At 39.7% G+C, this 26,320-nt stretch overlaps 3 protein-coding genes across 3 annotated transcripts; all 3 read left to right on the top strand.

Moving 5' to 3' along the window:
- The first annotated feature begins 2,609 nt into the window (after window positions 1–2,609).
- On the top strand, window positions 2,610–4,519 carry LOC121972606 (cytochrome P450 72A14-like). The gene is made up of 5 exons (XM_042524260.1): window positions 2,610–2,886; window positions 2,989–3,218; window positions 3,300–3,538; window positions 3,642–4,020; window positions 4,097–4,519. Exons 1-5 carry the CDS (start codon window positions 2,610–2,612, stop codon window positions 4,517–4,519), a joined length of 1,548 nt encoding a protein of 515 aa, XP_042380194.1.
- A 12,019-nt stretch (window positions 4,520–16,538) lies between these two features.
- Window positions 16,539–18,983, top strand: LOC121972605 (zinc finger MYM-type protein 1-like). Its single transcript, XM_042524259.1, has one exon. It carries the CDS (start codon window positions 16,539–16,541, stop codon window positions 18,981–18,983), a length of 2,445 nt encoding a protein of 814 aa, XP_042380193.1.
- A 2,882-nt stretch (window positions 18,984–21,865) lies between these two features.
- LOC121970531 (cytochrome P450 CYP72A219-like) lies at window positions 21,866–24,070 on the top strand. The gene is made up of 5 exons (XM_042521304.1): window positions 21,866–22,202; window positions 22,284–22,513; window positions 22,589–22,827; window positions 22,915–23,293; window positions 23,386–24,070. Exons 1-5 carry the CDS (start codon window positions 21,926–21,928, stop codon window positions 23,806–23,808), a joined length of 1,548 nt encoding a protein of 515 aa, XP_042377238.1. The 5' UTR covers window positions 21,866–21,925; the 3' UTR covers window positions 23,809–24,070.
- The last annotated feature ends 2,250 nt before the right edge of the window (window positions 24,071–26,320 follow it).

Below are 26,320 nucleotides of genomic sequence, written 5' to 3'. Positions count from 1 at the left end.
GTAAAAATTATTTATAATGATTTCTTCTAATTTTTCTAGATGTAAAATCATCTATATAATATTATTAATTTCAAGATTTTCTAAAATATCTTTTTCAATAGATAAAATTGTAAAGATGAGTAGATGACAACTCGCAACCACCGCAACTCGCAAACATCTGCACCGTAAGCTCAAAAACTTCAAGTGCAGCGTGCCGAAGGTGCTAGTGCAGCCGTGTAGAGAAGAGGCAAAGGTGCAACCTCGCTCACTCGATGTGATGCCGTCGCAGTCTCGCGGAGTCTCCGGTAGAAAGGAGAGCAAACAAAAAATCCACGAGAAAACTGAGAAGTAGAGAGAATACAAAAGAGGAGATCGTCGGTAGAAATTGAAAGAGCTTGAGTTTTATGCGGCGGCGGAAGAACAGATGCAACATAGAATAGATAGCAGTGTAAGATTTACAAAACCTAATTCTTAGAACAATTTATATATATATATATATATATATATATATATATATATATATATATATATATATAATCATTTAAAGTTATGGCCCCTCCAAAAGCTTGAGCGGCGGAAGAGCAAATGCAACAGTAGACATTTACAAAACTTAATCCTTAAAATAATTTATATATATATATATATATATATATAATTATTTAAAATTATGGGCCCCTCCAACTTAAGCCATCAGCTTGTGCGGCGGCGGAAGAGTCCAGATGCAACAGTATACATTTACCAAACTTAATCCTTAAACAATTTATATATATATATATATATATATATATATATATATATATATATATATATATATATAACAGTTGTGGACCCCTTCAAACTTGGGGTCCTGGGCAATCGCCCAGGACGGCCCGGCCTCTGGGCCGGGGCTGCTTCCGGGGCTGCTTCTATTTACCCAGGTCGTAGCCTGGTGAGCTTGGATGAGTGCAATATGAAAAAGCTATTAATTAACCTGGCTGAAGAAGCTATTAATTAACGTAGCCTGGTGAGAGAAACAATTAACCGGGGAGTTTGAAAATAGCTCGGAGGCTGTAATTATATATTTTTTTTACTCCACCACTAAAAGGAAAGGCATGGCCTTCGGACCACAGGCCTCCTCATTGAGCCGCTCGATTTCCTTAACATTGCCTCTAATGGAGCAAGCGGTGGAGCCTTGGAGGTCTTGCGATCGAATAGATTGAAATTGTGAACGATGGATCAATGGCAGTGAATACATAGATTTTAAACCTGCTCAGTCACCTTTGCTAGAGATCAATAGAGTGAAATATAGAGACAAAATAATTACTTTCATTTTATTTTTATAAATTATTTAAATGGTCTAAAAAATAATTCTAAATATGACATGTAATTATGAAACATAAAATAAAATATAATGAGTATAGATATGGCATATAATTATATAATTACAATAATTATAATGCTTAGAAGAGTGAAATATAGAGATAAAATAATTACTTTCATTTTATCATTGAATATCCTTAGTCATATTTGTATAAATTATTTTAAAGGTCTAAAAAATATTCTAAATATGGCATATAATTATGAAAAATTATAAAATATAATTATTATAAATATGGTATGCAATTATATAATTATAATAAATATAATGCTTATAACGGTAGCACTAAAATAAAAAAAAAAGTATTTTTTTAAAAATATTTTGTTATTATTTTTTTATTTTTATATTTAATTAAAAGTATAAAATTTAAAATATGAATAAATTTAGGGGATTAATCATGAATTTAATAACTTAATTTTTTAAACAAAATTAAATTCCCCATTAATACTTTTTGTCTCGTTATATAAAATAACTGCAGAATCGTTATATAAAATAATTAAGTTTTTATTTATTTTTATCAAGTTGGTGATATGATCAAAGTAGCACTAAAATAATTTTTAAATTTTTATTTTTTAAAAAATATTTAACTTTTTTTCTTGAAAAATCTTTTTTAAAATTTTCTTTTATTAATTAACCTTCTTTTGTAATTTAATAATTTTTTTATTAAAATGTAAAAATTAAAAATAAAAATATCAATAAATTTAGAGGACTGCCGTATATGTAATAATATGATGGTAAAATATGACCGAAGATAAATCACGGATGATAAAAATGATTATTATACTTTAAAATAACGATTGATTGATATATAAAAGAGATATTTACTTTGAATCCTAAATTTTATGATGTCATTAACTCATGTACTAATCATTAGATTATCTTAAGAGAACAATATGATAATATAAGGAGGTGTTTAGGATCAAATAAAATCATCGATGAAGATTAAAAAGTAAAAGGATTAAAAAAATTATATAAATAAATTAAGGAGGTTATTGGAAATAAACTGTTTTGACATTAAATACATTTTATTTTATAATTGTTCATAATTACTTGCCATATTTAGAATTATTTTGTAGACCTTTTAAATAATTTATACAAATAAAATGAGTATTCTCTATATATATTTCACACTTCTTCTTATCTAGCAAAGCAAGTGATGGAGCGGGTTTAAAAATCTATATATATTCACTGCCATCGATTCATCGTTCACAACTCCAATGTATTCGATCCTCCCTTGAAAATTTGTCAGTCACAGTTAACTGCTGCTGCACACATGGCCTGGCTTGTGTTCTACGGTGGCCTCGCTGCTCTGCTGCTGGCGGCGGCATGGACCGTTCGGACGCTGAACTGGGCGCTGTGGCAGCCTCGGCGGCTGGAGCGCATTCTTCGATCGCAGGGCCTCAAAGGATCCAGCTACCGCCCCATTAGAGGCGACGTGAAGGACATCGTGAAGCACAATGAGGAGGCCTGGTCCAAGCCCATGCCTTCCCTCTCCCACGCTATCTTCCCACGCGTTACCAGCTTCTTAAGCCGCGCCGTAGAGACCCACGGTTAATTAGCAGATCAGAATCCTTTTTCTCTCTACCACTCCGGTACGTACTTGGTGTAAAAACTGGATTTTTTTTATGAAAAAATTGGGATTTTCGATGCAGGAAAGGAGAACAAGGTGACTTTCCACTGGATGGGATCGGTTCCCAGAGTACTGATCGCGGATCCTGATCAAGCGAGGGAGATTTTGGCCAACAAGACAGGCGAGATCGGGAGGGGGAAGATCAACTACATGATAGGATATCTTCTTCGAGGCGTGCTGTCACATGACGGCGAGAAATGGGCCAAACACCGAAAGATCTTAAACCCAGCTTTCCATATAGAGAAGTTGAAGGTAAATTACTAACCGCGTACTGATGATATATCCATGGCTTTGATTGAGTTCATAATGTGTCCGTCGTCTACACGTTTGTAGAGGATGTTGCCTGCTTTCTCTTCTTGTTGGGATGAGCTGGTTGACCGATGGGAGAAGATGGCGGAGACTGGGAAAGAGGTTGATATTTGGGTCGACCTCCAGAGCTTCACTGGAGATGTCATTTCGCGGACTGCTTTTGGTAGCAACTTTGAGGAAGGAAGGAAAATTTTCCAGCTTCATGATGAGCAATCTCTGATCGTCATCGGTTCTCTGTCAAAATCACTTATCCCAGGTTACAAGTGAGAACCAATTACAGTAACAACGTGATCTCTTTTGATTCAGAATCATGGATTTATTGATTGTTAATTCTCTTCCATTTGTATATATATATATTATATATAGGTATCTGCCCACTAGAACAAACACTAGAGTGGAAGCGATCGATAAAGAGGTGCGAGATATTCTACTGCGTATCATCCGCAAGAGAGAGGAGAGCATGAAATCGAGTGACGCAAAGAGCGACGACCTTCTGGGCTTGTTGCTGGAGTCTAATCTGCAACACGGCCGAGAGCAAGGCAACGCCGGGTTGACCACCGACGAGGTGGTGGAAGAATGCAAGTTGTTCTACTTAGCAGGCCAAGAGACAACAGCCCTGTTGCTGACATGGACGATGGTGGTGCTGAGCATGCATCAAGATTGGCAAGAACGAGCACGGCAGGAGGTTCTGCGTGTTTTCGGAAAGGAGAAGCCAACTTATGATGGATTGAGCCACTTGAAGACCGTGAGAAGCAACATTAATTTTCTCAATTACCTTAATTACAAAATCAATGACTGAAATCAATTAGTTAACATGGCAGGTGACTATGATTCTCTACGAAGTGTTGCGGCTGTACCCGCCGACTCTAGGGTTTCAGCGACGGGTGTTGAAGAGTGTGAAGATTGGGGGCGTGGTCTACCCGCCCGGCGTCATGCTCTTATTGTCCGTGATCCGGATGCACCACGACCCTGACTACTGGGGCAAAGACGTGGAGGAGTTCAAGCCGGAGAGATTCGCGGAAGGCGTGTACAAGGCATCGAAGAAGAACGCGTTCTTCCCCTTTGGCGGCGGCCACCGGGTCTGCATCGGCCAGAACTTCTCTTTGCTGGAGGTCAAGTTGACGTTGTGCTCGATCCTTCAACGCTTCTCGTTCGAGCTCTCGCCCGCGTACATTCACGCACCGCACATTGTTCTAGCCTTGAAGCCTCAACATGGCGCTCCGATCAGGTTGCGCAGGCTTTGAGGCTTTGATCATGCGCATTCTGCAATTTTAGATGGGCTCTTTAATAAAACATTCAATAATATTGCATCTCACTCTCAATAAGAAAAGGATCTGCGACTCAAGGTTTTATATAACAAAGTTCTTACGATTAGTTGAGATTCTCTGTCTCAAAAATGATGTGTCCTCATGTCACTCGCCGATCGGACAATTATGATATTCTCGTGATATACACTACATCCTTGAAATGTGATTTAGTCCGTTCGATCGGCGAGGGGACACGGGGACACATCATTTTTGGGACAAAGGATCACAATCCGTTTAAGATTTGTCCCTTTGGGAGGGGTTAAAATCTAGTAGACCGGCTCACGTAAAAGTTAAAGTCAAAATCAAAGGGTGGTTAACCGCATGGGGAACAAGAGAAGTTTGACCGGACCTCCAAGCTGACTTGATCGTGAGTCACAGTTTTATCTACAGACAAAGTGTTAGGCTAAGGGGTTCATCCGATCGAGTCCTCCGATTAGTCTTGCCTCGAAGATTGAACTCGTGATCAATGATGAAGTATGATGAAATATAAAGCTAAGTATCAATTATCCTAATTGAGTGCTCCAGCTGATCGACGAATGGTCCGATCGGACATACTAAACGTCTAATTGTGTATAGTTCAAATAAAGAAACTGAGTGAAAGTCGAGTCACCGAATGTACTCATAAACATTGACTAGGGGACTCTTTGGGAGCCACAGTCAGTCGGATTATATCAGTAATTTAATTAGTTGGTCAAAGTAGTCTATTGTGGGCCTCGTAGTCCAACAAAACTAATACATTCTTTTGTCTTTTATGCCATGGATGATAGAAGATATTTTGCAGTCAAAACGTACTTTCAAAGCTTCTAACCTGTCGAATCATAGAGATTTGTAGGCTTATTTTAGGAAAGGCGTCAGAGTCACTTTGTGGCATGCCCTTTTTTAGAAATGGTTCGTAATTTGTATATAAACACAACAATGACATTATAAAAGGGATCCTCATCCACAGGCGAAGGTATGCGATGGCACATATTTTTACATGCACATTACTACAGTTCTTTTACTATTCATCTCTAAAGATTGAGTACTAACTTGAGCGTCGGAGGATCAACGTCGGGAACTCCTTCCCTGACCTGATAGCTAACACTCTTTGTGACACACAGGATAGCTTGAAGTCTTCATTTGGTCAGCAGTAGAGCGGAGTTTCCAACTAGTCATCTTCCTAGCTTTTGGATAAGATATTTGGCGCTGTTTGTGGGAACTTTACCTACATTCGAGACGTAAACATACACGAGACTGGACGACTCACCACAGTAACCTTGACACAAGAAGAACTAGAGATGTTGATAGTGTTGGAACCTCAAGGTTGTTTTGATGTGATCAAATAAGTTAAATTAGGTCCTGTGGTATTTGACCTTGTATCTAAGTGTGCAGGAACTCAGGAGCACAGGAAGTCGAGCGGAAGACACAGCTAGCGAGAAGGACGACATGGGAGAGTGTCAATGGGCTCGGTGCATCTGAGGGACGAGGCGCAGCGGAAGAGTACACCGGCGGACGAGAATGGAGCGTGCGGTGTTTCCGAGAGATGAGAAGCCAGAGTGGAATATTGCTTGAGGAGCAAGAGACGCAACTAACAAGAAAGTTGGCACGGGAGAGAGCCGACGGGCTCGGTGCGTCCAAGGGACGAAGAACTGCGGATGAGTATGCTAGCGGACGAGAAAGAAGCACGCGACGATTCTGAGGGACGAGAAGTCAGATCGGAAGCCTGCTCGAGAAGACCGAAAATTGGATTCGGGTGAGCCTTATTCCGGATGGTTGAGATCACCCAAGCGAGAAGAGCCAGAGCAGAAGATCTAGACCGAGGCAAGCAAAACCGGAGCTGAGGGCCCGGACCGGAAAAAGTCAACCGTGTTGACTTTAAGGCTCCGAGCTCCCGGATTGGGTCCGGGCGCTCGGACCAGTCCAGACGCCCGGAGCGATTCCGGGCACCCGGAACCCGATTTTATCCAGATCACTTTTGAGAGCGATTCGTTGTGGAGGGAATAAAATTTTATCCCCCTCCAGGCACCTGGAATCCTTCCAGGCTCCCCGACCAAGACTATAAATATAGCTTTAGTCCAAGAAACTAAAATTAACAAGAAAGATCCAATACAACACTTGTGCTTGAGTTTGTAAGAGTTTAGCCTTGTCATTTGTGAGCTTTGAATGCTGTAAGAGGCTTCTCCGCCCATAGGAGATTTTTAGTGCATTTTTCATCTGTCTTGGATTAACAACCTCCTCGATTGTAACCAAGTAAATCTGTGAGCCACATCTTTTTGTTTATTTAATTATTTTATGCAAGTGTTCTTTTAAGTCCGAGAAGGGTATGTTCTTTTGATTTGTTGTAGGGCTATTTAACCCTCCTTCTAGTCGCCCAACAGTCCCAATAAGTGGTATCAGAGCAAGGACGCCTCAGAAGGACTAACCATCGACTGAAGCAATAAGATGGCTGGAGCTAACATCTACCCACCAACGTTCGAGGGGAAGTTCGCTTTTTGGAAGCTACGAATGGAGGTTTATTTTAAAAGCGATTTTAATCTTTTTCTAACAATTAAGTATGGTTTTAATATGTCCAAAAGCAAAGAAGGAGAAGAACTTAAGGAGCATCAATGGACTGACGAACAACGTAATGATTCCATGGAAAATGGTAAGGCTAAGTCCCACCTTCTAAGCGTACTACCTGCCTAGGATCTCGATAGAGTTGGAAAATACAAAAATGCAAAAGAACTTTGGGAAAAGTTCTTGAAGCTTTACGAAGAACCATTTGTAGCGGAATCTAACTCCTCGATAAATACTGAGCCATCGTCAGAAGAATCTAATATTGAGGAAATTGTCGGGACAACCCTAACAGCCGAATTCCTTCCTGAGGGCATAGAAAGCTCATCACGATGAGCATCGATGAAGGGGGAGAGTCTTTGGAAGAAAACAGCTCAACAGGGGGAGCATCAACAGTCGACAAGGTAAGTCAAGTACGGTCTCCACCTCTTGACCAATTCCTTAATTCAATCAAAATATTGTCGAAAGATTTTTGCAAATTATAAAATGAAAATAAAAAGTTATTAACAAAGAATAGTGAGTTAAAAGAAACTCTAGCAATAACTTGTCAATTAAAGGATCTCGACAAACTAAAAATAGAAAATGACATGTTAAAGGAACAAATATAAATTTAAAATTTTCTACATGTTCAAAATTCTCTACTTCAAATTTGAGAAATTATAATAGACTAAAATAGAAATTTAAATATCACAATGTAAAAAATTAGAGAATTGGCAATAACTTAAAATTTTCTTGTTAATAAAGAAAAAAAAATTATTTTTGATTTCAAGATTATGCTAGTATTATTCTTTTTACATTTAAAAAAAACTACAAAAATGCCGTTTGAGTTTAATTATTTGAATTGATTCCGATTTTTTTGAGAAAGAGGAATTAAAAAATCTCAATTTTATTTAAATTTTCAAGAATTATCCCTTCTAACTAAGAAATGTTTTTTGGAAAGTTAAAAAAAAATCTTGAAATATATATATATATATATATATATATATATCTGTGTGTGTGTGTTTTGAATAAATGCTTAGTGGACTTATTGATAAAGCCGTAAATATTTGTCATATACACTACTTAGATGAATATAATTACTTTATGCAATTGCTTTAAAGGCTTATCTAAATGCAAATTTTTTATATATATCTTGAAAATGTATTCTCTTAACTTTCAAAATTTTTCAAAGTTTTCAAAATTACTACCCTTAGATTTTTCTTGGTACTCATTTTTATGTGATCAAAAGGGTAGAAGGAAAAGATTAAGTCTAGGGGGAAGTAGATTAATTTAATTTTTAAATTATAAAATTATTGCCTTTATTATGTTAGTTTACCCTAGCTTAACTTGGGTTGCTCACATAAAAAAGGAGGAGGTTGTTAGAATCCCAATGTTATTTTGATGTGATCAAACAAATTAAGTTAGGTCCTGTGGTGTTTGACCCTGTGTCTAAGTGTGCAGGAACTAGGAGGACAGGAAGTCGAGCGGAAGACGCAGCTAGCGAGAAGTACAGCACGGGAGAGAGCCGACGGACTCGGTACGTCTGAGGGACAAGGCACCGCGGAAGAGTACACCAGTGGACGAGAAGGGAGCGTGCGGTGTTTCCGATGGATGAGAAGCCGGAGCGGAAGATTGCTTCAAATTACGCAGTGGGGACATATCTTGGAAAACTTTCACCTTACTCAGATTGACTTCAATTCCTCACTCTATCATGATATAGCCAAGGAAGTGTTCGCTCTTGGCCCCAAATAAGAATTTATTGGTGTTCAGCTTGAGTTCATACTTCCTTAGGGTTTGGCACATCTCCTCTATATCTGTACATAAATAAGCAGCTTGGAGTATTTGATTAGTATATCATCTATATATGCAACCATGTTTCTGCCAATCTGTCTATGGAATATCTTATTCATAAGCCGCTGGTATGTTGCATCTGCATTCTTCAGTCCGAATGACATGACGTTATAACAGTATATTCCTTTAGCAGTAATAAAGTTAATCTTTTCTTATCTTCTTTTACCATGAGGACTTGATGGTAACCCTGATATGCATCTATCATTTAAATCAACTTATAGTCAGCGGTTGAATCCATTACTTGATTGATGCCTGGTAAAGGGTGGTAGTCTTTTGGGCATGCCTAGTTTAAATCTCTGAAATCAACGCATACTCACCACTTGTTCTCGGGCTTGGACACTAGCACCACATAGCCAGCTCAAGAATTAAATCTCACGAATATGTTCAACTTCAAGTAGCTTGTCCACCTCCACTCGAATAATTTGATTCTAATCGGTTCCAAAATTTCTCTTCCTCTATTTGACCGACTGAGCATCTAAGGGGACGTGCAGAACATTCTCCATCACTGTCGGTGAGATACTCGTGAATTTGTGAGGTGTCCAAGCAAAGACGTCATTATTGCGCATCAAATAGGTGATCAACTATGCTTTATTCTCTGGGCTCAGATCAGCCGCTACTTAAGTAGTGGCCTCCGGTTGGCTGAGATTAATTTGCACCTCCTCTTTTTCTTCATAAACTAAAGTCGGGGGAGCTTCTTGAATAGCGTTAACCTCTACCAACTGAGTTTTTTTAGCGACGCGAGCTTCAATCCTTACCACTTCCACGTAGTACTTATGTGCCACTGATTGATCTCCTTTTACCTCACTGCCCGAGTCCTTGGCTAGGAATTTGATCTTTTCTTAATAGAATGTAGAGACGATTACTTGGAACTCGTTCAACGCCTGTCGGCCCAAAATTACATTATAAGCTGAAGAGGCATCCACCACGATAAAGTTTGACCTGCAAGTCCTCATGAGAGGCTCCTCCCCAAGAGAGATAGCCAATCAGATTTGTTCGATCGACTGCACCTCGTTGCCAGTAACCCCAAAAAGAGGTGTTGTCATTGGCTGTAAAGCACTCTTATCTATCTGAAGTTGCTCAAATGCTTTCTTAAAAATGATGTTGACCGAGCTATCTGCGTCAACAAAAGTGTGATGAATGTTATGGTTAGCTATTGAAGCTTTAATAATTAAAGCATCATCATAGGGTATCTTCACATTTTCCAAGTCTTTAGGGTTAAAACTAATTTCTGGCCCTTGTGCCTTCTCCTGACTGCATCCGACTGCATGAATTTTTAGTCGACTGCGTGTGACTTTCTATCCCGATTGGAATCACCATCGATCGGACTGCTCGCTATTATATTAATATCACCTCGAGTAGCATTGCTATGATTTTATTCTTCTCGAGTAAACTGGCGAGGCTACTGTGTACAGGCCCAAGCTGATTGATCCTGTTCGAACCAAGAGTCAACGAACGCTGGGGATGCGGCGCTCCCTGCTGGATCCTCGAGTGCTCTGGTGAACCTGTAGCAAAACCGAGCCGGGAGGGGTGTCCCGGCGACGGCCCTCCGACGCTCAAGTCAGGTAAGCTACGATGAACAAAGTGGCTTCCAAAATCTCAGAATACGTACCTCACCGGCGAAACCTGAGGTTCTTTATATAGAGCTATGAAGGGTCTGGGCACGCGTACCTAGGTGCATACGTGTCTTCTGTCCTTTCCTAGGTATGCGGCTGTCAGAAAGCTTACCTGTCCTTTCCTAGGTATGTGGCTGTCAGAAAACTTACCTGACCCATATCGCTACAGTCAAAGCATGCCCTCGATGGGATAGTAGAATCCCCTGTCACAAGATTTGGAGCATGACACACACGTGAAACCTACCGGTTGTCAGAGGAGAAATCCTCGGGTCTTTTTCCTTGCTCCAAACTTGTCGTCCGAGCGGACAGCTCCCTCAACATCCGACCGGACATACGCAGTGGTTTACCTGTGCTTTGTGGAGACTAATAAACAGGGGCGCTTTATGACTGTGGCCGGTCAAAAGGTCAGCTCGGTCCGTGACCTTTTTAACTGAGCGTCGGAACCCCGATTTGACAGGGTGTCCTCCAACCATAAGTGCGAGCCGGCCGGACCCATCCGGGTATTCGATTCCATCGGCCGGCCGGCAGTCCGGTCGGGCCGGCCGTCTACGGTCGTCCGTCCGGTCGGACCACACTCTCCTCGGATGGGCGGCTGCTCCGGTGACTTTCACTTGGCGTTGACTTTGCAAGAAGGGGGGGCCCGCTCTTACTACCGGATCACTTGCCTCCCCTTCAAGTCTAGTCGAAGGAGGCGAATAGTCCGACTGACTGGACTGTGAGTCTAGCCGAACGGCTCCTCAATGCTAATACTCTCCGCTCGGTCAGCCGTAGAAATATCCTTGAATGAATCAACGATGGCCTTCACCGGATCTCCTCGCGTTCTGCGCCAATCTTCGCCATCAAGGCCGATCATACCTTCATTAAATGCTCCGAATGATTGACTGCCACGTGGAGCAAGGCCACCAGAGTACGGAGGCGGTTGCATGATATTGTGATATGATCGAAGCAATTCGAAATAAACGGCTAGATGTGTGCTTTGATTCCCGTGACCTGGATCCGACGGTGGAGGCCGCCCGGCCCTCACCCTATAAATTCTTCGTTTCCTTTTCACCTTCACACGCCTCCATTACCTCTACTGCTGCTCTCTGCGCTTTGGAGCTCCGGCGATCTTGTTGCTGCCCTCTGACGCTCTCCGGCGCCTCTCCTCGATCCATCTCCCTTCAGTAAGGTTTTAGAGCTTCTCTCCTTCCTTTTCGGTATCGAATTCGCCTTTCTTCCCCTAGCTCCAGTCTTTGAAATTCCATTTCTTCGTCTTTGGAACTTCCTTTTGTGATTTCTCCTATCCGGATCATGGCCAGTTCCTCTCATCCCGAAGAACAATCCCTAGGCCCATGGTATACTACCATGCGGTCCCATTTCGAACAACGGGATTTTGATATTTTGGCTGACAATTTCGAAATACCCGAGGATATCGAAGTTCGTCTAGCTGGTCCCGCCGCTCGGCCACACAGACCGCCGCGCATCCGGTAGTAAGAGCGGGCCCCCCCTTCTTGCAAAGTCAACGCCAAGTGAAAGTCACCGGAGCAGCCGCCCATCCGAGGAGAGTGTGGTCCGACCGGACGGACGACCGTAGACGGCCGGCCCGACCGGATTGCCGGCCGGCCGATGGAATCGAATACCCGGATGGGTCCGGCCGGCTCGCACTTATGGTTGGAGGACACCCTGTCAAATCGGGGTTCCGACGCTCAGTTAAAAAGGTCACGGACCGAGCTGACCTTTTGACCGGCCACAGTCATAAAGCGCCCCTGTTTATTAGTCTCCACAAAGCACAGGTAAACCACTGCGTATGTCCGGTCGGATGTTGAGGGAGCTGTCCGCTCGGATGACAAGTTTGGAGCAAGGAAAAAGACCCGAGGATTTCTCCTCTGACAACCGGTAGGTTTCACGTGTGTGTCATGCTCCAAATCTTGTGACAGGGGATTCTGCTGTCCCATCGAGGGCATGCTTTGACTGTAGCGATATGGGTCAGGTAAGTTTTCTGACAGCCACATACCTAGGAAAGGACAGGTAAGCTTTCTGACAGTCGCATACCTAGGAAAGGACAGAAGACACGTATGCACCTAGGTACGCGTGCCCAGACTCTTCATAGCTCTATATAAAGAACCTCAGGTTTCGCCGGTGAGGTACGTATTCTGAGATTTTGGAAGCCACTTTGTTCATCGTAGCTTACCTGACTTGAGCGTCGGAGGGCCGTCGCCGGGACACCCCTCCCGGCTCGGTTTTGCTGCAGGTTCACCGGAGCACTCGAGGATCCAGCAGGGAGCGCCGCATCCCCAGCGTTCGTTGACTCTTGGTTCGAACAGGATCACTGATGCTCGATTATTCCTTTGTTGGGGCCTTTGATGGTTCCGATCGGCCCTTGCAGGGCTTCAGCTTGGGGGTCCTTTTGATCGGCGATAACCCTAACGGTTGGGAGAAGGGGATCGCTAGTGAAACTCCTAATCAGTCCGAGCATAGCTCTTAATTGTAATGGTAGCATTCTTCAGTGTTATGTGTTCCTGATCTGTGAAAGGTACAAAATATTAGAGTCCATTGCCAGGTTATAGGGAAGCACATCTACTCGGCTTCTACATGTTGAACTACATGCAGCCTTGGCTCATGGTGATGTGGCGGGTAGCTTGGTCGGGTCCTTTAGATGGCAAAGCAGGAGAGGCGCTTGACGCTTGGGAGCAGCGACCAGAATAGAAAGAACCACCTCTTTCTTCTGAGTGGACTAAGCTTCTTCAACGTTGATATATTTGGTGGCTCATCCAAGCAGATGATTGAAGTCCCTCAGAGGCTTCTTGATGAGGGATTGGAAAAATCACCATCTACAAGCCCTTGGGAGAAGGCACTCACTAAAATCTCTTGGGTGATCGAGAGGATGTTCATGACCACTTGATTAAAATTTTTAATGTAAGTTCTCAATGCCTTCTTGTGCCCTTGCTTAAGTGAGAACAAACTCAACGTTGCTTAAGCGAGAATTGCTGGCAAAATGATGAAGGAATGCCCAACGAAAATCTTTGAAACAACATATGGATTCGGATGGGAGCCTATTAAACCATCTCTATGTCGAGCCAAAGAGGATGGTGAGGAACACTCGGTACTTGACTCCATCCATGTATTGATGGAGGATAGATGTGTTCTTAAATTTGAACAGGTGATCCTCATGGTTAGTTGCTCCTCCATATTCCTTGATTGATAGGGGTCGAAAATAGGCCAATAATTTATCTTCCAAGATCTCTTGGGAGAACGACATGCTTGGATACTTAGGAGAGTTGCTGATCATTGGGGCTTTACCTTTATGCTATTCCCGAGCCGGTGCATTTTTAGAAGATGATCCTTGGCACCTTTCCACTCAACCCATGTCACCAAGGGGTATTCGGAACAACGGTCGGTGATATGCAATCAATAGTGGAGACACGGGCAGAAGGTTGGTCGGCTACACGGGTGCTTGGGGGAAGGCGCCCGGAGGAGGGGGGATCGATTGGAACTCGGTCGAGCCCTCAACTTGGGCCCCACATTTTGCCTACTGGTCGATTACAGATATAGTTTGGTCATTCGGCAAAGGGTACTTGGTCATTGCTTGCTGCTATAGCGCCAATCTGGCCGCTCGGGCGACTATTAAGAGTTCTAAATCTTCTTGTGACAATGTCATTGTGGTGAGTTGTCTAGTCTCATCCATCTTCACATTTCGAATGTAGGTGAAGTTCTTACACACGACGCCAAATATGATCATATTCAAAAATAGAGAAGATGATTGGCTAAGAAGATGGCTCTGATGTTGACTGCAGGAGACTCTGACTCAGCAATAGGTGACTCCAAGTGGTCCTGCATGTCAAGAAGAGCATTAGCAACCGAGCTAGGAAAGGAGCATCGATGCAGGCACTCCAACACTCAAGTCAGTGATTGGATCGAAGGCAAGGAATAGTAGAATCAATAGTATGAGCAGTGGCCATGAGCATGTGTAATCACGTAGCATCGCATACCTGCGCCTGTAGATGGATACCCCTTTTTATAGTGTTATTATTTCTACAAGAATCTCAAAATATTTCTAAGAAAAGACAGACTATAAAGATGGTCTAACACCTTTCCCAAAATGGATCCATAATCTTTGCGTTTAGTAGAGAGAAAGCTTTTAATGTACAACTTACATATAGAATATTCTCTATCCTTCATGGCACAAGATGCTAAAAAGGAATATGAGGTCGTTAAGATGAGGGGCCTACCACATGCTTACTTGGTAGGCTAACCGAGTTCCTCCTATAATATGATCGACAATCGCTTGCAAGGGTAGGCCGATCGGATTTATAGAGTGTTGCCAGGGACTCGCCTCTCCCTTGGCTTATTTATTTAGCCAAAGAGCTCAATCGGACCAGGCGTCCAGTCTGTTCGATCGGACCATAGTTCCGATCGACTGAACTACTCGACCAAGCTAGTTAATTGTGCTATCTTCGAGTGGCAAAGAAGTCTTGGATCTGGCAAGCGTTGATTCACCTTTAACTATTCATTATTATTCAGTGGATCGGCATTCAACCGACCCATTGGTCCGGTAAGACGAACTCCCAGCCATGACGATCGACTGCGCTAGCTTTGAGGGTTGACCCCTCTTTGACTTTGACTGTCACGTTGACCAATCTTCATGACTTTGACCCGACTCAGAGGATCCACATCATCTGTCTTATCATATATAAGATAATATAGTATTTTAAAATCTAAATTAATATAGTTATTTTAAAAAATTTATAATATAATTTATACCTTCACTTTTTCTTTTTATTTTTTCTAAAGCATGACTTAAATTTTTTATTTTGAATAAAACGTTCATATGGAATTTGAACGATGAGCAACATCATGTGTATGACACGGTGATGACTATAGTTGATTCAAATAAGGGTGAAATATTCTTTGTTTACGATTATGGTACTGGAAAAATATTCATATGGAACACACTATCAGCAGCCTTGAACTCAAGGGAGAAATTATATTAAATGTGGCTTCCAATGGTATCACATTTCTTCTTCTTCCTGGTGGAAGAACGGCTCATTCTCACTTTGCAATTCCATTTCATCCCAATGAAGAATCAACATGTAATATCAAATAAGGGAGTCCTCTTACGGAACTCATTGTGAAATCCAAACTTATCATATGGGATGAGATTCCAATGATGCACAAGTTTTGTTTTGAATCACTAGATAGAAGCATGCGAGACATATTGAGATTTGCATTGACGGATGTATTCAAGGGCTATACTGGGCTATAGCCCAGCCCTATCAGCCCCAAAAAATAAAAATAAGTGAAATGTTTAATTCTCAATTTTGCCGTTTTCTCTCGATAGACACCTCTTGATTTCCAACACTGCGCCGTTTGACGATACAGCAAACTCGAAGGCGGTGCTCGGCATCCAACCGTGGAGACGTGGAGTGACTCCACTGAATCGGCACGACGACACCGTTGCACCAGGCCTGGCAGCATATGTGTATCTCTGATCTCTCCGACTTCGAGGACGAAAGTTGGACAATTGGACAGGTAACCCTAACCCTAAATCCCTAATATTTTCTTTTCTCTTTCCTGCGATAACTTATTTGCAATTGCCTCCCGACTTCTGTTGTCGTGGCCGCCATTGAGCAGCCAACATTGTGGCTTCATTGCCAATTGCCAAAGCATTGCTTATTTGCTTTGCACGTTGTGTCACTGCCGCCTTAGTTTTTCTAAAGCGATGATTTTGTCACTACTTGAGTTGTTAACTTGCTTGACTTACTTTGGTAAATGGTAATCAATAGACAATAGAGTAAATATACTTTGGTAATTTAGTAAAGTAATGATTTTACTGATTAGTACCGTGTACCCTTAATTTGACTTTAACTTTTTAAGATTTTATTTTTAGAATAAGATTAATAATTTATATTTTATCTTAAACTAGTTCCTCACATAATTCTTTGAGTCATTAATTGTTTATTTATTTGATTATTTATTTAGGGGATATAATTAAACTATCTCAAATGGAACATCAATCTGCTACAAAGAAAGGAAAGACATTAATATCCTCTTTCTTTAAAAAGAGAGATCGTGAAACTAGTGAAAGCACTTCAATTCCTACTACAATGGAACATCAATCTAGTGAGAATCTTCTCATTCCTAGTGTTCAAATCCCTTCTATTTCTTCTCCTAATGAAGATTATCAGTCATCCTCTACTTGTATTGTACGAGATCCGGGGAAAAGAAAACAAATATGTGAATATCATGTTAATGTACGAGATGAGATAAGACGTTCATATCTAAAGATGGGGCCTTATCAACCAGATATGTTGGAGTATCCGGCTACAAAATTTGGAAGTCAAAATCGTCGATTTCAGAAAAAATGGTTCCAGAAATTTCATTGGTTGGAATATTCGCCTTTAACAAATAAGGCATATTGTTTTTATTGTTTTCTTTTTCTGAATGATATTAATTCATCTAATATCTCAGCACTGGTCAATGAAGGATTTGACAATTGGAAAAGAGTAAATCAAGGAAAAACATGTGCATTTCTTGCTCATATTGGTTCTGTGGCTTCTTCGCCTCATACTATGTGTGAGAGAATGGCTGAAAATTTGATGAGACCCTCTCAACATATCGATAATGTGATTCATGTTCAAGCTAAAGAGGAAAAGGAGAAAAATCGTTTGCGTTTGAGGACCTCAATTGTCACTGTTCGCTGGCTAGCACTTCAAGGTTGTGCCTTTAGAGGCAACGATGAATCTCTATCTTCATCTAATCGTGGAAATTTTCTTGAATTGGTGAAGGCTTTTGCAAAAATGAGTACAGAAATTAATGAAGTTGTACTAGAAAATGCTCCAAAAAATGCTCAATATATTGCTCCAGATATTCAGAAAGAGATTTTACATATTATGGCCAATAGAGTACGACAGATGATTCGTAAAGAAGTTGGAGATAAAGTCTTTTGTATTCTTGTTGATGAAGCACAAGATATATCTAAACGGGAGCAAATGGCCATTATCTTGAGGTTTGTGAATAATCATGGTATTTTGACAGAAAGATTTTTTGCCATCAAAAGTGTTAGTGACACTACCTCATTGAATCTGAAAAATGAAATATCAGATGTTCTTATACATTATGACTTACAAGTTAAGAAAATTAGAGGTCAAGGATATGATGGTGCTAGCAATATGCGTGGGGCATGGAATGGACTTCAGGCATTATTTCTCAGAGATTGTCCTTATGCATATTATATCCACTGCTTTGCTCATCGACTACAACTAACATTGGTTTCTGCAACCAAGGATGTCAGCGTTATTTGGGAATTCTTTTCTCATTTGGATAATATTGTCAATATTGTCACTTCTTCTACTAAGCGTATTGCTGAGTTACGTACTGCACAAAGAAATGAAATTGAACATATGTTGGCAATTGGAGAACGTGATTCCGGAAGTGGGGCCAATCAGATTGGTAATTTGCAACGGGCAGGAGCTACTCGTTGGAGTTCTCACTATGACTCAGTAAAAAGCTTAATAGGTATGTACGCTGCAACTTGCAAAGTTTTTGAAGTTCTTAGTGACTATTCTCCAAATGCAAGAGCTAAGGCTGAAGTTCGGGGAATTTACAGAAACATGGCAAGCTTTGAATTTGTGTTCATTTTGCACTTAATGCATAAAATTATGAGAACAACATATAATCTTTGTCAAATTCTTCAAAGAAAATCTCAAGATATTTTGACTGCTATTACATTTGTCTCTACTACCAAAACTATCCTTCAAGAACTTAGAGAATGCGGTTGGGAAGAATTTCTTCATGAAGTGAAAGTTTTTTGTTCGAGAAATGAAATTGATGTGCCTGACCTTGATTGCCAATATAAGATCGGTCGTTCTCGTCAGCAAACTACAGTTGAGCATCATTACCACTTTGATGTTTTTAATGTAGCAATAGATTCCATCTTGATGGAGTTAAATACTCGGTTCAATGAGTCATCGATGGAACTACTTTCTCTTAGTACAGCTTTAGATCCTAAAAATTCATTTGACTCATTCAACAGTGATGATATTTGCAAACTTGCAAAGAAGTTTTATCCTCAAGATTTCACAAGTCAAGACATCGTTGCTTTGGAGTATGAATTGGTACATTATAAACTTGATGTAGTGCAAAATTTGAAGGTTTCAACACTTGTTGAGTTGTGTCAGCAATTGACTGAGAGTGGACGGTCAAAGGTTTACATTATGTTGACTAGATTGATTCATCTGATTTTGACGTTACCTGTTTCTACCGCCACTACTGAACGAGCATTTTCAGCAATGAAGCATGTGAAGACGGCATTTCGCAATAAAATGGAGGATGATTTTCTTGAAGATTGTTTAACACTCTATATTGAACGAGATTTAGCTAAAGATATAGATGTAGATTCTATTATAGATGAATTTTATGTTTCAAAATCTCGTAGGGCACAATTTTGAGCAGTATAATGTAATGACTTTTTTTTGGTTATATATCTATAATCTATTCTCTTTTTTAATAATAATATATAATTTGTTATATTAAATTCAAGCCCAGCCCAACTCTAATTCCTGGATCCGTCCCTGGAGATTTGCAAATCCCTCGAGATTTCGACTCTCTTTTGGAGGCAAAATCGTTATACTCGGTGATGATTTTAGATAGATTTTGCCAATTATTCCAAAGGGTAGCAGACAAGATATTGTTTATGCAACTATTAATTCGTCGTATATGTGAAAACATTGCAAAGTTTTGAGATTGACTAAGAATATTTAACTTCAGAATTCAGTTTCCGATGAATATGGTGATGAAATCAATAGATTTTCTAATTGGATTTCAAATATAAGAGATGGAAAAATTAAAGAATCAAATGTTGATTATGCCACAATTGATATCCAGATGAAATGCTGCTTAAAGACATTGATGATCCCATTGCAACAATCATCGAGAATATATATCCATTATTTAGTAGTACAATAATTGATGGAACATACTTCCAGTAGAGAGCCATATTAGCACTTACTCATGATGTTGTTCAGTCCATAAATAAATACATGATATTACTGAACAATTCGGAGGGAAGGTTTCATTTAAGTTCTGATTCATCATGTTATCCAGATAGAAATGTTGATCTATTACACGGTATTCATACACTCGAATTCTTAAAATAGAATTAGATGTTTTGGAGTTATAAATCATGAACTGAATTTGAAGGTTGGAACTCTGGTTATGTTATTAGGGAACATAGATCATTCTCTTGGATTATACAATGGAACTAAATTGATCACCACGAGACTTGAAACCATGTTTTGGAAGGAAAAATTTTTACTAGTAGTGCAGGTCATTAAGTTCTTATTCCAAAAATATCATTAACCTCTTTTGATCCAAGACTTCCTTTACAGGGCCATCTTAAGATTCTCCGAGGCCCTAGGAAATAATAATAATAATAATAACCCTTTAATATATTTTTAAATTTTTTGCTAAATTTTTTTCCATTTTAATTTGGGATTAAGAAGGACCGATTTAAAAAATTTTGATTTATTTTTTAAAAAATAAAATATTATTTTTATATAAAACTTAGTTTTCTCGCTAATATTTAGATAATTTTTTTTAACATTGTTAAATTATTTAATCTTTTTGAGGCATTGTTGAATGTAAATAAAATTTTATTAATTTTAATTTTGAAAGCATTTTACTTTCCGTTGTTTAGATAAAAAAAAATCTCTGATTCACGTTATTATTGAGGAAGAAAAAGAAAGAAGACAAAGAAATATTATCGGCCAAGGAGAAGAAAAGCGTTCTCTAAGAGTATCACCGGCGAGAGGGCATAAACTTACAGAATTACTGATTAGAAAAGAAAAAAGATACCGACGAGAGCATAACGTACACTAGTGAGAGAATAATTAGTATTTTTTAGATATATTGAGAAGGAAAGAGTTTATTAGTTTTATAAGATATATAATTATATAGAATAAAATCTTGGCAAGTGCAATTACGAGAAAATAAGATTAAATAAAATAAAATCTTAGCTAATTGTAATGATGAGGAAATAAGGGTGTAAGGTATGAATAGGAATAATAAATTAATTGATAAGAGGCAATTAATGAGTTAGCATTATATTTATTAATGTGTATGTCATTAATTAATATTAATGATTCAATTTAATTTTTTTAATATCTATTTAATTATTCAATCAATAGGTTCCAATTATATTAAGGTCTAGGCATAGGTCTTAATGGACTATACCTTGAGCCGGCAATCATTATCTCATATAAGATTTTTTTTTTTTTTTTAAGAAATCTATTTTCAGTTACGGGCTTCAAAATTTTAATATACGAGGTAGATGATAACCAAGAAAGTTCGACCATATATCTTGTATTTAAGGAAGTATTTCATAATTTGTAATAATTTTTTTTTCACATATTAAATGTATTAGTCATAGTCAAGTTAATTGGTTTTTACGTTTTAATTGTATAGCCAAAAAGATTCATATTATCCAATTTTTTTTATCATATTGTATATGAGATCTAGTCGGTGACGCCGTGACGAGTGAAATACTAGTTCTCAATAAGAAAAGGATCTACAACTTAGGGTTAAATATGTAATTAACATAGTTATTTTAAAAAATTTATGGTATAATTTATATCTTTACTTTTTATTTCTATTTTTTTTATAAAAAAAGTATGATTTTAATTTTTGATTTTGAATAAAACATACATATTGGCGTATTTTATCTGCCATCATATACTCTAAAAATTCGATATCTTGTACTTCACAATTAATTCTCATCAATAATTGTAATTGACTAATAATATAATTAAATAATCTTTTTATACATAAATGAAATAGGCATGGTCATTAAAAATTTATTGGTAGGGCCTACATTGCTTTTGGAGTTTGAAGTATTTTGTTCAACGACTCAGAATTTTAAATAATTTCATTAGAATAATCATAATTTTGGACTTAAAATTATACCCTAAATATTTCAAAACCTGAAGACTAAAAATTGCAACGTAAATGTCGGACACCCTGTAGATGCGGGATTGGTTTTCAGGTACATTTTCTCTTACTCAGAGATGGTCGATTGAAAATTTCTATGGAACGATCAACCATTGCAGTATGAATAAGTCAAAGACTTAGATATACAGTGTGCGTTGTATTATTAAGACAGCTAAAAAAATGCCGGAGATACTTGTTCGGTTGAGAAGTTATGGCGCTTTCAGTCTGCGTTGTTGTAATAGTTAGCATCCAGAGACGCCGGGGAGGAGCCGTCGCCCATAAGTCAAAGTCTCCGACCAATCTACCTCTCCCACATCTAGATCTGCCTGCCATTATATAAATGAATCCACCGGTTAAGGGTGAGGAAGGCAGTGCCGTCTTCGATTCGACTGTTTCATTTGCCGACATGGCGTGGCTGGCGGTGTTCGGTGGCCTGGCTGTGCTGCTGCTGGTGGCGGCATGGGCGGTGAGGATGCTGGACTGGGCGCTGTGGCGGCCGCGGCGGATGGAGCAGTCGTTCCGGGCGCAGGGGCTCAAGGGCTCCACCTATCGGCCCCTCAGCGGCGACCTCAAGGACATGGCGCGGCTGGCCGAGGAGGCACGCGCCAAGCCCATGCCCGCCTTCTCCCACGCTATCTTTCCCCGCGTCATGCCCCTGTTCCAGCGCGTCATCGAGACCTACGGTGAGCGGAGCGCCGACGACTTTGCCCTCCCCTGTTTCAGTTCTCTTAAAGTTGAAAACTTTGATGTCGGATTTGATGCAGGGAATGACAACAAAGTGACGTTCCACTGGATGGGACCGCTTCCCAGAGCGCTGATCGTGGATCCTGATCAAGCGAGGGAGGTTTTGGCCAACAAGACCGGCGAGATCGGGAAGGCGAGAGCCACCTACCTGGTGAGGTACTTCATTCGAGGCTTGCTGGGTTATGAAGGCGACAAATGGGCCCAACACCGCAAGATTTTGAACCCCGCTTTCCACATGGAGAAACTAAAGGTCTGAGAATTGAATCGCCTTATCTTCCTGTTTGTTGAAATCCGACGGTGACTTTGTTTTTCCTTAATTATGCAGGGCATGTTGCCGGCCTTCGCTGCTTGCAGCGAGGACCTGGTCGACCAGTGGGAGAAGATGGCGGCGACAGGGAAAGAGGTAGATGTTTGCGTTGAGCTTCAGAGCTTCACCGGAGATGTCATTTCTCGCACTGCTTTTGGTAGTAATTTCGAGGAAGGAAGAAAAGTTTTCCGGCTTCAGGATGAGCAAGCTCTGCTCGTTGCCACTACTCTGCCATATGCACATATCCCAGGTTACAGGTGAGCACTTATAACTGGAACAACATGTATGGAGTAAGAATTCAGTCTCTGCATAAAATTCATATGTAATTGATACCTTCCGTGAAGGTTTCTGCCCACCCGAAACAACAATAGATTGGAATCGATCGACAAAGAGGTGCGACAAATTTTACTGGGCATAATCAAGAAGAGAGAGGAGAGTATGAAATCGAGCAAAGGAAACAACGATGACCTTCTTGGCTTGTTGATGGAGTCCAATCTGCAACACCTCCGGGAGCACGGGAAGGCCGGGATGACCACCGAAGAGGTGGTGGAAGAATGCAAGCTGTTCTACTTCGCAGGCCAAGAGACGACGTCGCTGTTGCTGACATGGACGATGGTGGCGCTGAGCATGCATCAAGATTGGCAAGAACGAACACGGCAAGAGGTTCTGCAAGTTTTCGGAAAAGAGAAGCCGACTTTTGATGGATTGAGCCAGTTGAAGACCGTAAGCAACATTAATTTTCTTCGACCTTATTCGCGAACCACTTAATTTTTTTCCTCAAAATGTTTAAATTCGATTGAATGTGACATCGGCAGATGACGATGGTTCTGTACGAGGTTCTGAGGCTGTACCCGCCGGCGATCGGCATCCAGCGGCAGGTCTTGAAGACCATCAAAATTGGGAACGTAGTCTACCCTCCCGGCGCACTGCTCTTCTTGTCCTTCATCCAGATGCACCACGACCCGGACTTCTGGGGCAAAGACGCGGACGAGTTCAAGCCGGAGAGGTTCGCTCAGGGCGTGTCCAAGGCGTCGGCGAAGAACGCGTTCTTCCCCTTCGGCGCCGGCCACCGGATCTGCATCGGCCAGAACTTTGCTCTGGTGGAAGCCAAGTTGGTGCTGTGCTTGATCCTTCAACGCTTCTCGTTTGAGCTGTCGCCGTCGTACACTCACGCGCCGCACACAATTCTCACCCTCAAGCCTCAACATGGTGCTCCGATCAGGCTGCGCAGGCTGTGAGTCCAATGCATAGTAATGAAGACAAAAATAATAATGGAGGATGCTAATCATTAAAAAAACATCATTTTTCCCCAGCATCTCCCAGCAAATAAGACATGTTTCTTTTTAGTCAAAGTGTGTTAACAGTCGTTAAGCATATGACATCACCAAACCATGGGAAAATTTTCCTTTTTCCCTACAAATTAAATCAATTCTCACGCACGTGCACACCATGCACTGTCAATATTTTCTTAAGATGATTCATTCATTTTTAGCATCCTTGTCAATTTATCTTTTAAATTAATATGAAAAAAATAAATCATAAATAACTATTAATCATTAGTACAAGTGTCCAAAGTATAAAATAAAGCACATTTGAATGTTGGATTTTAAGGGTATTTGGTTGGTGGATTTGGGAATGAAGGAATAGAATGTTAGTAAAAGATAGTGTTTGGATTGTGAGTTTAGGAATAATAATTTGGGAATGATTTTCAAATTTATGAGAATCAGCCAAACCCATATAACTAGGTGAGTTTCATTCTCATTCCCATTCTCATTCCACCTTTCTATCAAACTCATACCCATAATCATTCATATCATTTAACCAAACGCCACCTTAAATCTCAAATCTCATGCGTCAATATCCAATAACTCAATTATCGTACCGTTCTGAAAGGACTGTCAATGTTTTCTTGCTCTTTGCAACATTGATAATATGTGTGTCATCACAATTTCCCTTCCATCAAAATTAGTCTTTTTCAACATTCACGCGGCGAAGTCCTTGAAAACCTGTGTTTCAACATTCACGCATATTAAAATTTTTATTGGTGAACGCACAAATAAACCAATTTGACTTGTTCAATTTAGTCATCCTTCTCTTTTTATTGTTCAAAGAATCATAAGCCAATTTAATTTACCTACTTCATATACCTCTTTACTCCATTTATGTTAAATGGACATGTTTGGAAGTCTAGAGTCAAAGTTATCTTTTTTTCCTTATCTAAGTTTCTAATTTTTACTTGAAATAATTCATTCTGATATTTGAGACATACATATACCCTGTCTAATCAAGATTTTATATAATGTTACTTTCATTTACCATTTCAATAAATTTACTTGACATATTTTATCATTTTCAAAACCAAATTAAACTTTATTTTGATTGCAAAATACTTGATTTTTATTTTGATTGGGGATGTGAGTATCAAGTTTTTCATCGTCATCTTGCTTCTTATAGAATTGTTCATTAAATCTTTTGTCCTTACACCCCTGAGCAAAATGGTTATACTGAGAGAAAACATTAATATATAGCAGAAACAACTTTAGCTCTTCTTAATTATGCGTCAGTTTCTCGTAAATTCTAGGATGAAGTTGTTAACATTGTAATTTACCTCATAAATCATCTTCCCACTCTATTGCTTAATCAAAAGTGTTTACTAGAGAAACTTTATAATCAATCTTTCGACTACACTTTTCTTTAAGTTTTTGGTTATGCATGTTATATATGGTTATATCCTTACTTTTATCAGCAATATGTTTTCCTAGTTTATAACAATTTGCATCATAGGTATCGTTGCTTACATATACTAACCCAGTAGATATATATTTCTTGACATGCCATTTTTTATGAGTCTTTCTTCCCTTTTCAGTTGCTTCCTCAACCTCTCCTTCATAGACAAGCGACACATTCTTAATACCACCCAGCATTACAACAAGCATATGACATCTAACACTTACCAAGAAATGATACTAATACAAAAAAAATGATGATATTTTGGGTTTAGCTTCATCTTTATCGATCTCTGAAACCTTTGCTGTTGGTTCTTCTAATACATCATCTAATCATGAAAATAATTTGCTTCCTTCCTTGGATATGCCAAATATCGCATGTTCATCTCTCACCTTCTTCGACAAGTGATTCTGATGAAGATGCTTCTTGGCACACATTTTCCTTAAATGATATCTATGCATGATACTCACTAGTAGCCATCTGATACCTCCTTCCATGGGCTCTAGTGCTCTCTTTAAAATCTGTCGAACCAACATAGTCAACATGCTTTACACAGGTTGTTAAGGATCCAAACTAGCATGTTGCAATGACTATATAATTTAATGCTATCCTTTTCAATGAGACATGGTACTTAGTTTCTTGGACTAGCTACCTCCATGAACATTGTTGAATCCAAATGGATCTTCCACCTAAAGTATCATACTGATGGCTCTCTTGAACGATATAAGCTCGTCTTATGGCAAAAAAATTTAGTCAACATTAAATATTAACTTTAATGACACATTTAGTATGCGTCTCACGCCTATGTACTTGCATGTACCTCCTCCATATCTGTGGGGTCGACACTAGGGGGTCATTAATGTAGCAGATCTACATTTTTTAATGACACATTTAGTCCAATTATTAAGATTATAACCAGTAGATTATTATGATCTATAGCTATTAGTTCCAACTCACTGATATGACAATTAGATGTTTCTAATACATTTCTACGTGATCATCTTATGTAAATTGTGTTTATTG

This window comes from Zingiber officinale, chromosome 4A (genome assembly GCF_018446385.1).
Source record: "Zingiber officinale cultivar Zhangliang chromosome 4A, Zo_v1.1, whole genome shotgun sequence".
Classification (NCBI taxonomy): domain Eukaryota; kingdom Viridiplantae; phylum Streptophyta; class Magnoliopsida; order Zingiberales; family Zingiberaceae; genus Zingiber; species Zingiber officinale.
This window is presented reverse-complemented; position numbering and strand designations above follow the sequence as displayed.

What these genes read in the sequence shown, in the direction of transcription:
- LOC121970531 (XM_042521304.1), top strand. Translation starts at nt 21,926, where the DNA reads ATGGCGTGGCTGGCGGTGTTCGGTGGCCTGGCTGTGCTGCTGCTGGTG. An exon ending in TCCACATGGAGAAACTAAAG is followed by an intron (nt 22,514 to 22,588) that starts GTCTGAGAATTG and finishes TTAATTATGCAG; the next exon opens with GGCATGTTGCCGGCCTTCGC. An exon ending in GATTGAGCCAGTTGAAGACC is followed by an intron (nt 23,294 to 23,385) that starts GTAAGCAACATT and finishes TGACATCGGCAG; the next exon opens with ATGACGATGGTTCTGTACGA.
- LOC121972605 (XM_042524259.1), top strand. Translation starts at nt 16,539, where the DNA reads ATGGAACATCAATCTGCTACAAAGAAAGGAAAGACATTAATATCCTCT.
- LOC121972606 (XM_042524260.1), top strand. Translation starts at nt 2,610, where the DNA reads ATGGCCTGGCTTGTGTTCTACGGTGGCCTCGCTGCTCTGCTGCTGGCG. An exon ending in CCGCGCCGTAGAGACCCACG is followed by an intron (nt 2,887 to 2,988) that starts GTTAATTAGCAG and finishes TTTTCGATGCAG; the next exon opens with GAAAGGAGAACAAGGTGACT. An exon ending in GATTGAGCCACTTGAAGACC is followed by an intron (nt 4,021 to 4,096) that starts GTGAGAAGCAAC and finishes TTAACATGGCAG; the next exon opens with GTGACTATGATTCTCTACGA.